Raw genomic sequence first — 14016 nt, forward strand, 5'->3', positions numbered from 1 at the left:
GTGATCACTTTTACATTATTGGTTACATGATAGTGTCCACGGTCTAAACATGCTCTACTAACACACTTCTAATTGGATTATTGCAGGTGTCCACGTGAGGTGAAGATTTTTACCTCTTGGGACTCCTCCTTAATTTTGGCACAGATCTCTCTTTGTTTCAGCCTCAGAACCAGAAGCCATGATGACTGAGCACTTTTCACTGTCTGTGCCCGGCCAGGTCAAGGCAAGGCCTACAGAAATGCAGGATAAGTTGCTCACACAATCCTGCTCTCTCCACAAGCATCATTACATGATCACTCAGTTCCTACTATCTTCTCTAACCATTTGCTTTTCACCATGCTAGGAGATAGAATACCACTTCAAAATAAACTCTGGTCTAATACAGATTAAGTGTTCTTACATTTTACAAATATTCACACCATGAGAAAGCTCCAACCAAGTTTGTTGCCCTATTAGCCACCAGAGACCCCTGCAGAGATGACTTCTATCCCTTGTAGATTCATTAGTGTTTAACATATACAGTACATTGCGATTTTAGTAAGATTCATCAGCTGTCAATTACAAATCCCTGGAAATTCAGGTTCATTTCTCATAATGCTCATAAAACTTAACACTCTACGTTTCTTAAAAAAAAAAAAATTACCTATATTCTGTTGCTTTTCACAAAGACGGTGGTATCAAAAGAATATTCAGAAGTAATAAACCACTTTCAGTTAACGGAAGTTTTGTATGTAGTTAAATTTGGCCCAGCAGATATTCACAGTTTTTCTAGTCAAACATATCTAAGGGTAAAACTTTGCTCATAAATCTCAAAATCTGCATCATGCCTTTGAGTCCATATGAGTTCTGTAGTCTTTAATTAAACATAGTATAAATAAACATAATCACTGCCTCAGTTTCTTGAAAGCAATTTATTTGCAATAAGATCAAACATGATTATGTAACACAAAAGTAATGATTTTTCAGCCCCAGTGGTCTGCCTCTCATGTTTACACACAAGCTTAATTTGAGGCTGGATTCCTATCATTCCTTTGATTAATTCTCATGCTTGATCCACTACACAAATAAATGATCATATAAAATTTTAAGAGACTTATTTTCAGTAAAGAAAGGGGAATTGGCTATGAATTAATTACTAAGTACCAACCTACCGTCAAAAATTGCTAATGGACTCCTGGATTCGTAACTGTTTATCTAGAATATGGTTTAGCTTACTGAGCACATATATGACTGAGTGTTATTAAACCTGAGTACTGTATCTTGATCAAAATGGCCAACGAATTTCCTTAATTCTGCATCCCACCCGGAAACACAGGAAGATTTGTTGGGCAAATTTGCGCAAAATTATTAGAATAATCTTATCAATGATAAAAAAGATGAAGTTCAATAGTCAAGTAGACACAATTACTTCTTAAGACCTTTTTTCACAGTTATATTCTTTAAATGAAATGCAAAAACTATAGGCAGCAAAGATAATACTTTATTTAGATAGAAGTTTTTGCACTTTTTGTTAAGAAATTGTGAACAGCTACAAGAAAAGGCAGCAAGAAATGCTGCCTGACTGGTAATCTTTCCACAATTACATACAAACTCACAGTGTAAGAACATGTATGTCATGGCTGGATTCCTTTGCTTCAGATCATCAGGACTCCTGCTACTCAGTAACAGTCTTGAAATTTTGTCATTTATGCACTCCACATTGGTACATCAAGGGTTATCAGCAGCTGACATATTATGTAGAAATTAGTCTTGAAAAAAAGCCCTGTAAACTATCTTGGAAAATAAAGTTTACTAAAAACAGTGTTCTTTGACCTGGGGGGGAAAAAAAGATAACACCAAAAAAGAACATCTATCAAGTTAATTGTACATGATGTACATGCCTCCTGTCTTAAAGCAATGCTTAGAAAGCAATAGCAAACAGTCAATATAACACAATTAACTCTTTGATCACTAATGAGTACATAGATGACCCCTCAAATACATGAAAGGCATGGAAACATATACAAATCCTAATTGAAGCTTGACTGCAAGTATAATTTCTCAGCTGTCATTATGTTCATACTATAGAGATGATAATAGAAATCTATTACAGTGGTGTTTTCTTGCCTCTTTGAAAAAATTATCTGTAGAATATTTTGAACTGCCATTGTGCTGCCACAATGGTTTTCTTTTACAACCAAATAAAATGCAGTTGCATTCTAAACACTCATTACTACTTCCTCTCATTCATTTTCTGGGGGGAGCACTTTCCTTTGTTCTCTAATTACTAAAAAGTCTTACAGAATCTGCAAGAGTCGAGGCAAGACAAGGACAAAACCCATAAATTCCCTCTAGGATCTAGAAGTACAGTGCAGTAAGGTAGTCAGGCTTGATCAGCACAGAGCAAAATATATCGAGGTAGGTAATTCAAAGGTCTTCTGGACTTAACTGTTGTGGAAAAAAAAAGGAAAAAGAAAAATGAATTCACTCGCTAACCTTAAAAATGCATTAAATTACTCTCATACAACTAAAAGAAATTGGAAAAAACTAGAAAATAGGAAAAAAATAGGGGCTGAATTCTATGCATTAATAAATTTAAATGTTCATCTATGAATACTTTTGGGCAGCAATTAATAAGATTTCTTGGTGAGACACATTTTGACACTGTAATGTAGACTTTTCTCTGATAAAGCTTAGGAGCTGTCTTTCACGCTTGATTACTACAAACCATAATTATAAGGTTTGTCTAAGAAAGGAGATTTTAAAACCCAAGTTACCAGAAATCCGGTCAGCAAGCAGGGAAATGTGTATATCTTAGTATAGCCGTCTGAGGGCAGAAAAACTTCTCTGTTTTGAAATATACAAGTGTGGCATCATTTTAAAAACAGGTAAGAGAGGCAGGAGATAACTGTGTGATCCAGGGAACACACAATATCCTTAATCCAATCTAAAAAAAATTTTATTTATATATATATATATATTAGGCACAATCTTGGCTATGAACTATTGTCTGACACAGCTCTGGAAAGAGATTCACAGGAAATGCAATTGAGCACAAGGGTTATGAAGATTTCAGTACAGACATTGATGGAGACATGGGTGTAGAAACTACAGAGTTAATTGTCATCGATTCAAGAATATAGATGGAAGAAAGATAAACGGAGGAAATGTTAACAACAGAATACTCCTATGACAAAATAACCATGAAACCATAAAAGATAAATTGGAAAATAAGCAGAGATATGAAACAGATTTGCTATGGTGAGAAGCCAAAGTGAAATGCCAAGGAGCATGAGATGGTGAGGAAGTAGCACAGTTCATCTAAAAATCAAGATAGGGAGTTCACTAAGGACACAAAGTAACCAAGGAAAATTTGAATGCCTGAGATGACCAGTCAAAAACCTGCAGTTACTAGAAGACCCACCTCCCCAAAGTAAATAAATAGTCCATCCCACCACCCCCAAAAAAACCCAAATCAACACATGCCCAGTTTTATTTTCCACAAGACTGACTGCTAACCAAATAAAGACAGGTGTGACTGATCAGTCATGGAAGAGGGGTCAGAGGAGCAGGGCCAGGGTGCTGGGCCCAGGAAGCTCAGAGAAGATTGCAGGCTGGGACTGATCACAGCTGTTGCAAAGATGACTTGATCTCAACACCAAGAGGATCTGAGAGTGGGTTTTGCTTTAGATAAACAGCTCTCAACAGCTGAGAGAATCAACTGCTAGTGTGTTTCTCCCCAAGTTCATTAAGAGTGTGAATGTCTCCCTGGGTTAGCCAGGCCAATGTGGGCTATATGTATACATGGCTCAGCCCAAAGTAAAGACTATGAAAACATAGTCAACTAACAAAAGATTTTCAAAGAGAGCAACGGGATTGAGTCAGCTTCAATTCATATACATCTTCCTGGCAAGGCCAGGGATGTTGTATAGTGATGGTGATCATATCAGAGAGACACTGGGAACCACACTGATATTGTGATTGAACTGTGCATTGCAATCACTGTCTTCTGCTATGTGCAACCTGTATTTTTATTGTGTTTTCAGTGTGTTTTGTATCATGTTGCTAAGTCAGAAATCCCATGTAACATCAACTATCTCCAAATAAATAAATAAATCTGCTGTTAAACATTGTACCTTCCACATCTGGACTATCTAGAAGAACCTGGTCAGAGAGAACCCATCAGATCAGTTACATGAGGAGCTAGAATAAATATAAGCAAACTCTCCAGAAGATGTAAGAAGTATATCTGACAGTAAAAAATATTCCAAACATAATTTAGAACACATGCAAAGAAAAACTATTGGGACGACTAATGAAAGTTTTCTCACTAAAAAAATATTTTAAAAAATCTAGGCTCACATGGTCTAAACAAAAGGTTGAGGAGATGCAGCTCTAACTAAACACAATCAGAGGTTGATGGCCTTCTTCTGAAGCATGGATATAGGTCAGTTCCACATCTAGATCATTAGCCAGTAGTCATGTTTAGCTAGTATGCAGCTGCTGTAGGGAACTAGAGAACTGACAGCATCCCCAGTTTCTTCCACAATACTTCATATTTTGGGATTATTGACCACAGAAACTGTGTCCTCCAGTCTCTTGCATTTGTTACAGTGTGAAAGGAAGCATTCTGTAGGTGTTAACATTTCTGATCTAATGTGGACTGACCACAGTGCTATCAAGGACTGGACTCAATGACACAGACAGTCCCTTCCTACATCCCATGTTCCTGTAGATGGAATAGCATTCGGGGGTTTTTGTTTGTTTGTTTGGGGGTGTTTGTTTGTTTGTGGGGTTTGTTTGTTTTGTTTGAGGGGGTTCTTTATTTGTTTTTGGGTTTTTTTAACTGGATTAAGGGAGGACAAAAGGAAAGGAGAATTTTTTATCTTCTAAATCATAAGGCTCTTCCAGCATTTAGATCTCCAACTAAGTGGAACAATTTTTAAAGCATCCAAGACACATCCATTCCTACAGTGTATTACATCTGGAAGACAAGAGACTAAGATTATTTCTGTCCTCATTTTTCATAGTTTTACCCTATGTACCTCTCTGGGCCTTACTGACAACAGAGAGCTCAGTGGATATTCAGTTACCAGCTGTGCTCTGCAGCTCTTGTCCTTTCAAGGAAGTCTCTTCTCTTGTGCAATTAGCATTTTTAGAATAGGATGCTCTGCAAACATTCTAGTCTACATACTGATGACAAGACTGCACCAGTTATAACACCACTCTAGCATATGATGAAATTATGTCAAGGCATATTCACAAAGCCCTTTAGAGGCAACCTTGATGCAGTAAAATTGGTAAAAACCCCTCTGGAGTTTATCTTTTGTTAAATTTCACAAACAGGACATTTAAAAGTCATACCTACCTAAACTGTTATTGCTGCTAGTTGGCCAGGAAGCTATTCTACCCCTTAACTTCTTCTTTTTACAAGAGTCATCTGATTTCACAGAAAGCTCCACTTCCTCCTTCTTGATTTCTCGTACCAGTTCCATGCGGCATTGACTAAAATCCTGGAAGGAAACTTTTCCATTTTCATCTGCTCCCAGCTGGTGCATGATCTCCGCAACAGACGCTTCCATATTCAGCTGGCGGCACACCATCAGCAAGTCATTCCTAAAGATATTTTAGAGGGAAAATGGGGGTGGGGAAATTGGAAAAGTGGGAACAGAGAAGACAAAAAAAACCCAACAATTAGTTTAGAAGAAAAGGAATACTAACTCTCTCTTATCAGGATATGCATTGATGCACAGACATTTAAAACCAATAAGACAATTTTTTTTTTTAATGCTAATCCAACAACAAAACTTTGAGGTTGGCAATAAATTACAATACAGAAGGGCTATGGAAAAGAAGGGAACATTTTTCTTTAAATGTTTAACCTCTATTTTCATGACATTATTAACATTTCTACTATCAGAGACAGACACACAGGAGAGCTGAATCCTGCTGTTGATCTTCACAGTATCTTCTGAAAACCTGACATAATAAGAATTTGAGTCATTATCATCTGACTAGATCAATGGTTACTTAAATTTCCATTTTACTCAGGATAGGACAAGAAAATTTCTTTTGCCACTGAACAGCAGTAAGCTAAAGATGCAAAACATAAAAAAAAAAACAAACAGAGAATGTAGCAGAAAAAAGAAATACTGTGTCAATTAACTATTGCCAAGCCTTTCTTTCAAACAGACCTTACTTGGTCCAATTGTTTAATGAAACCCACAAAAGGGGGATAAAGACAGTATTCTGAAAAATATTCTTGCACTGAATGCAAGTGGCCAAAATACAGCTGAAACCAAATCAACATGGAAGATTCTTTCAGCATACGACACACTGACAAATTTAGACAGTGTGCTTTTAGGAGAGATACATGCAAATAAACATAAACATACTACCCTAGCAAAAAAAAAAAAAAAAACCAAAACCAAGTCAGCAACGCTATGACCAATGCCAGTTTTTATTTTATGTGAAGACAATATAGACAAGAACCTCAAGAACATACCTTAGACTTAATTTGGGGTGTAACACTGGTCTCATCAGAAAATATTCTGAGGGGTTTATTCCTCATCACTTTGCCTTTTTTCTTTTTCAAAGCTGAGGTACAATAAAGTACTTTGAAAGTAACAGTTGGTAAAAATATAATCATGAATTAGAAGTTGATAACTAAATAACAAGGTGAATAACAATTAACGAGTCTAGTCATGGAAAAGGAAAGAAGGTTTTAATTGGATATGAAGGTAAGTGGACTGACTAATAGACAGTCTAACACCTGACATTCTTTAACAGTGGCAGGTCTGTAGTTCAGTGAAACTCCTCAGTTGCTTCATCAGAGACTAAATCAACTCCTGGAAAAGATAGTTATACTGTCTTTTTATTCAAAATGTAAACCACTAAAAACCTCATTGCTGTTCTTAGGCAAACAGAGCTCTGCAACCGTAAACCCAGATCAAGGAATCTCCCTGACTATACAGATATCTTCTGCCCTTCCCAGATGCTCAGTTATCATAAACAGAAGGAGACAAAGTTGATAGATTGCTTCATTCTGCTGCTATTCAGAGAGACCGAGCCACCAAAAAAGGGAGATCCAAAAGACCTTCTTTCACACTCTTTTCCTCTTATTTCTCTCCCAGCTAGCCCTAGCTCACTTTAGAGGGGAAGAGGCATGGGGAAAGAAGGAATCTTGAAACAACTTCTCCAACAAATGAATGATGACAGATACTACTTATCAAATTACAACTAATCAAATTGTAAATAAAATGTGAGCAAACCAATTCAGTCAGGTCTGAAACAACAGCAGCTCTACACTATCAAAATCTTCTTGGTGCCCTATTCTCTCTGATTTGAAAAATTTTTAAAAGTTACCACTAGTTTGCCACTCCCACACATCACTGTTTCTTTCCTGCCAGCCTTTTCTGAACTACTTTTTGAATTAGATTGAATAACACCACCACACCAATTTATATCGCAAATAATATGATTATGTTTCTGTGTTATGGCTTCTTTTAAGAATCTTAAAAACATATTTCTTATTTTTATGTTGTACAAAATCTTTCTGTAGGAGGAAGGTGAAGGAAATGTCAATATTACATGAATTATTAGCATATTTAGTAGTATCATTATTTCATTACTAATATCAGAGCATCATTCAGAAGGTTTCTATGAAAACATGATATAGTGAAATATCTGGAGTCCTTGCACGAACAGTTTCACTGAAGTCCTATATTATCATAATCAAGGTCCATCTATTCTACAGAAAGATGTTATAAATTGGGTGGAGGTCTCTTCCATGCAAAAATTCCAGAGCTGCTGAAACAAAATCCTTGTTAGAGTTGCTTACAGTAAAACTGGAGCATAACAATAAAATTTACATTATGACCATGTATTTTAGAAAAAACCAACAAACAAGCCGCACAAAAACAAAACTAAAGCAACCAAATCCCTACTTATCACAAGAAATAACTTTATTATAGTTTACGTTACATAAGTCAAATATAAGGTATTATCACTCGCAGTTAATTTTTTGGTCAGAGTTTTGCTCTTAGCTTTGAATCTGATCAATGAATAAATAATCTTCACGGCTCAGTTCTCGGTTTTTAAAAATTAAAGCAACAATACAAATACAATCTCACAAGGATATTGCAAGGGAAAATAAGACAGTGCATTCAGGTTTTTACACAGGTAATGACAAATAAAACTAAGCAATGTCTTCATGCGTTCTCTTGTCACAGATCAGACAGAGCAGCACAGATTGAGGGACCCTGTGTGTTAATCTTGAAATAAGTTTCAGGAGAAGCAGTGCAGAGTGATTCTGCCAGGGCATTCCAGGACACATGTTTGCTGCCCAGGCCCCAGAAGAACTCTCCTTCCACACTAGGGTGGCAGGAGGCTGTGGCACCGGTGGCACACATTACACTGCCCCTGGTCATGACAACTGTAAGCCTCCATCTCAATACAACCCACAAAGACATGTCCAAATCTACATCTGATTCCTGACAGTCTAAAGGTGGAAGTTTTCTCTCCTATTACACAAATACAAACTGGCTATCATTTGTAGTATCTGCAGCCTGAGGACATTGCCTGAAGCAACATACAGCAGCACAAAAAAAGATGCAATGAATTTCAAAACCCAATAAAATTGAAACTACTCGAGTAATTGAGGACTACAAACACTACTGAAAACAGACTTCATTTTCTTGGAGCACACCATGCAACCTGAAATGACAAAGAGTGGCTGGTTGATACTTCGTTGGGTTTTTTTATATAAATGAAAGATCAAAACTAAAATTTATTCCATATTCCCTGCTGTACTCACTTTTACCTTGTTCTGATTATTGCTTTGGTAAAGCACAAGCAACTGCCTAGGTAAGCATAACGATGCTGCACAGTATCTGCAAAGTGTTGGCTCTGAGGCTGAACAGAACCAGTGGATTAACTTTCCTGGATTTTTCCTATCTAATGTTCTACCAAATTTATTAAGGAAACCTGGTAAGGATGGTTCCAATACCAAGAGAAACTGTATATTTTACTTAAAAGTATTTAAATTTTTGGCTATTAAAAAGTACCAGTATTTTGCCAGGAACCATTGAATCTTTGCCTATGCAACTTTCAGTCTCTCTGAAGAGAGAAATCAAAATTAAAGATGCATTAATTTAAAAAGGACTAACCTAAAAAAGGACTGCCTGTCTAATGGAGTGCTCAGAGGCAATAAGAAGTTGCTGATCTAAAATATGGACTGAAATCACTCCAGATAGATCACTTTTATCCTTAGTAGGAGAGTGTTTAATTTAGGTCCCTGGTATGAGGGGGGTCTGGCAGGCCGTCCCAGAGGAGGGGAGAAGAGGGGAGGATCTTCGGAGTGCACAGAGGTTTGCCAGTCCAATTTGGGGAAGGGGGGGAGGGAGGGAGGGGAGAATGGGGGAGGGACAAAGGGGAGGAGGGGGGTCATAGCAGGCTACCCCGGAGGAGGGGAGAAGAGAGGAGGATCTTCGGAGCGCACAGAGGTTTGCCAGTCCAATTTGGGGGTGGGGGAAGGGGTCTGATGGGCCATGGGGTCTCAGTGGGGAGGAAGCCTGTCTATCCCTATGAGGTTGCGAGCTATGCTGGTGATGGCACATGCCGTCGGCAGGTCTCCCACGCCAGACAGGTCAAAACCAAAGGGTCAGATATAATATGTCCATGGGCAGGATGGGCTCACTAGCCCTCTGGCAATCATCCTAGGAGAAGGACAACTCTAATTCCCAAACCCAGGCAGATGGAGCTCACTTAGCCCTGTAAGGGACCATCTAAGAGAAGGTCACTCTAATTAAACTGATGTCCTGAGGACCTCGCTGCCACCGCCCAAGCTCGCTCGGCCCTGGCAGATGAACCTTAGGATTAAAGGGTGGGTTCAGTTCCGCGCATACTGCATCTCACCTAAAAAATCCATTGCGCAGGCTTGAAGGCTTTACCCACATTCACAAAGCCCTGTAGTGATGGGCGAGGGTCGAAACGGCAGGTGAAAGGTGCACTGGGAGCCGCAGACCCAACCCTGCATGCAGGAGGTTCAGGATATTGGTCATTTGAGACTGACCGGAGACGACAGTCTCTTGGGGCAGCACCCTGAACGACCAAGCAGCCTTTTCAAGGACAGCACTGCTTGCTCCACTCGGAGAGGGGCCTAGAAAAGGTGGCCTAACCGAAGCTTATCTCCACCTTCACCCGGTTGGTTAACCGCAGGCCAACGGGCATCTTCTTCCAATGCGGTCGCACAAAGATCAAAAGACAAAGGCATGCACCTGCCTCCAAAGGTGTACTTAAATTAAATCTAGCATGTTGGAATACCAGAACCATGCTCGATTCTGTGGATAGTGGTCGTCCTGAGCATTGTTCTGCCCTAATTGCCCATGAACTGTCACATCTCAACATCGACGTTGCTGCTCTCAGTGAAGTTCGCCTTCACAAAGAAGGCAGCCTCAGAGAACATGGCGCAAGTTACACACTCTTTTAGTCAGGTAAGCCCAGAACCGAAAGGCATCTCTCAGGAGTCGGCTTGATGAGCAAAAACTCTCTTGTTCCTAAACTCGAAAATCTGCCCACAGGTCACTCTGACCCCATTATCTCCCTACGCCTTCCACTCCACAACAAGCGACACGTTGTCCTCTTTAGTATATATGCCCCAACTCTCAAAGCTGACCCTGCTGAAAAAGATACATTTTACACTGACCTGAGCCGCCTTACCCAAAAGGTGCCTGCAGGTGATAAGATCATTATCCTTGGTGATTTCAACGCCAGAGTAGGTAAGAATTTTGAAGCCTGGAAAGGAGGCAAGCATGGTGTTGGAAACTGCAACGATAATGGTCGCCTTCTGCTAGAATTCTGTGCGGAGCAACAGCTCACCATCACTAATACTATCTTTCAATAGAAAAATAGTCTGAAGACAACTTGAATGCATCCTAGATCTAAGCATTGGCACCTCATTGATTATGTCTTGGTGCAGTGGAGAGATGTCCGCTATGTCCATCACACCCACGTGATGCCCAGCACAGAATGCCAAACAGAGCACCGACTTGTGCGCTGCAAACTTAACTTCAATCTTAAGTTCAAACCAAAAAGGGGTGGTATCCCAAGGAGGAGACTCCAAGTTAACAATCTCCAATCAGCCACAGTGAGAGACAGATTCCAGGCAAACCTTCAAACTAGGCTCGAAAACCATTCCATAGATTCCACAGAATCCTCTCCTGAAACAATTTGGCACCATATTAAAAACAGCTTCCAGCAGTCCTCTGAAGAATCCTTAGGGTTCTCCTTCAAGAACAAGGACTGGTTTGATGAAAACAACCAAAAGATCCAGGAATTGTTGAGGAAGAAGAGAACTGCTCACCAAGCACATCTTGCTCAGCCTTCCTGTCACGTAAGAAAAACAGCCTTTTGTCTTGCATGCAGCAAGTTCCAACAGAAACTCCGTGACATCCAGAACAAGTGGTGGATTGATCTAGCTGAAGAACTCAATTATGCGCAGATACAGGTGATCACAGAGGATTCTATGAGGCCTTGAAAACAGCGTATGGGCCTGCGTAACAAGTCCAAAGTCCCCTACTCAGCACAGATGGTCAAACGCTTCTGACAAATAAAACCTCCATTTTGAATCGTTGGTCTGAACACTTTCAGATTCTCTTCAGTACTAGCCGTGTAGTTCAAGACTCAACAATTCAGTCCATCACGCAACAACCGGTGAAGAATGAATTGGATATTGCCCCCACTTTGGGAGAAACCCTCAAGGCCATACAGCAGGTGAAAATTGGCAAGGCAGCTGGGGTTGATGGAATTTCACCTGAAGTCTGGAAACATGGGGGCCTTGCACCCCATACCAAATTTCACGTGTTTGTGGTGCGCTGTTGGCAACTCGGCAAACTACCATCAGACCTTCATGATGCAGTCATCATCACTTTGTATAAGAAGAAAGGAATTAGATCAGACTGTTCAAATTACCGTGGCATTACTCTGCTCTCCATTGCTGGCAAAATCCTGGCAAGAATACTTTTGAACAGATTAATACCTGCTATTGCAGAAGGAATTCTACCTGAAAGCCAGTGTGGTTTCAGAGCCAACAGGAGCACCACAGACATGGTATTTGTTCTCAGACAACTGCAAGGGAAGTGTAGGGAACAGAACAAAGGTCTCTATGTAACCTTTGTTGATCTCACCAAGGCTTTCAATACTGTGAGCAGAAAAGGTCTATGGCAGATTTTGGAATGTTTAGGATGTCCTCCAAAGTTCCTCAAAATGATCATCTCACTCCATGAGGATCAGCACGGCCAAGTCAGATATGGCAATGCACTTTCTGAGCCCTTTCAAATATCCAATGGTGTGAAACAAGGCTGCGTTCTTGCACCAACCCTATTCACAATCTTTTTCAGCATGATGCTCCAAAGGGCCACGGCAGACCTCGACGATCAGGACAGTATCTACATTCGATATCGTACTGATGGAAGCCTATTCAACCTAAGGCGACTGAAGGCCCACACCAAGACCTTAAACCATCTTGTCCGGGAGCTGCTTTATGCTGATGACGCCGCCCTTGTTGCCCACACAGAAGCAGCTCTGCAGCGTTTAACATCCTGCTTTGCAGATGCTGCTGAGCTCTTTGGGCTGGAAGTCAGCTTAAAGAAGACAGAAGTTCTCTATCAACCGGCACCTCAGGAAGTCTTCCTTCATCCCCATATCACCATTGGCCAATCAGAGCTCAAATCAGTCCAGTAGTTTAATTACCTAGGCAGCCTCATCTCCTCGGACAGTAAGATTGATGGAGAGATAGACAACAGGTTAGCTTATAGTGCTTTCGGAAAACTCCATAAAAGAGCTTGGCGTAATAAACACTTGAAGAAAAGTACAAAGATCAGTGTTTACAGAGCCATAGTGCTGTCTACTCTTTTATATGGTTCCGAGTCATGGGTCATCTACTGCCACCACCTGCGTCTCCTAGAATGCTTCCATCAACGCTGTCTCCATACAATCCTTAGAATCCACTGATCAGATTATGTGACCAATACATCTGTTCTAGAACAAGCAGCACCCACAAGCATTGAAGCCATGTTACTTAGAACACAGCTGTGCTGGGCAGGGCACATCTCCAGGATGAAGGACCACCGCCTCCCTAAGATCTTGCTTTATGGTGAACTTGCCACTGGCTGCCGCAAGAGAGGAGCCCCAAAGAAAAGATACAAGGACTCCCTGAAACAGCATCTCAGCCTTGGCCATATTGATCAACATAACTGGTCTACTCTGGCCTCCAATCGGGAGGTCTGGAGACACACCATCTATAACGCTGCTGCTTCCTTTGAGAAAGCACGCAGGATCACTCTCGAGGAGAGAAAACAACGCAGAAAGAACCGTGTCTTGCAGAATATACCACCTAAGGAGTCTTTCTGCTGTGCCTTTTGCAATCGGACATGTCTATCTTGTATTGGCCTTATTAGCCATCAGCGTGCCTGTAACAAATGTGGATAGAGCCTTTCTCAAATCCTCGTTTGCGAAGCCTAGTCATGATTTTCTGTGCATCAACTATATTGTCAGCACAAGGGAAAAGCAGTAAACGAGCCATTTTCAACTAAGCGGATGTCTTTGGCGAGACATGAATAACATGATGCAGGACAGGATGCAGAACAGGCACATCTGGACACACTTGTTAAAATGCTGAGCAGCAATACTGTTTATACTGGGATTTGAAAATTCACACTGAGGCTTTAGTTTTAACATCTCATTGTGAACAGGAAGGGAACTGATGCTACATGTTTTTTCATGCTACATGAAAACTTGAGAAGACATAAGAGCACTGATTGACATCTGCTAGTTTTACAGGACTTTTTTTCTATTTTTGCCCTCAAATATAAGGGAATGAAAGCAAAGCGTAAGCATGAAGTTGAAAGCAAATGGGAAAATAAAGGTCACCAAACCAGACCACAGTCCCACAAGGAGGTATTTATTCCGTAACCACTGAGTTCTGTATACTTGAAGTCTATGTGGCACTATATGGGATCTTGCACATTTGCTTGATTA

At 40.2% G+C, this 14016-nt stretch overlaps 1 protein-coding gene across 2 annotated transcripts in view; it reads right to left on the minus strand.

Annotated features, from left to right (window-relative positions):
- MCC (MCC regulator of WNT signaling pathway) overlaps positions 1-14016 on the minus strand; it is a 189837-nt gene that overhangs the window by 164013 nt on the left and 11808 nt on the right. For both annotated transcript variants that reach the window (XM_018072900.2, XM_018072901.2), the window contains exon 2: positions 5348-5595. In XM_018072900.2, the coding sequence (XP_017928389.1) occupies positions 5348-5595 (248 nt within the window). The remainder of the gene's footprint in view (positions 1-5347; positions 5596-14016) is intronic.

Source organism: Manacus vitellinus, unplaced genomic scaffold (assembly GCF_001715985.3).
Source record: "Manacus vitellinus isolate BGI_N305 unplaced genomic scaffold, ASM171598v3 scaffold_23_pilon, whole genome shotgun sequence".
In the NCBI taxonomy this organism is placed as follows: Eukaryota; Metazoa; Chordata; class Aves; order Passeriformes; family Pipridae; genus Manacus; species Manacus vitellinus.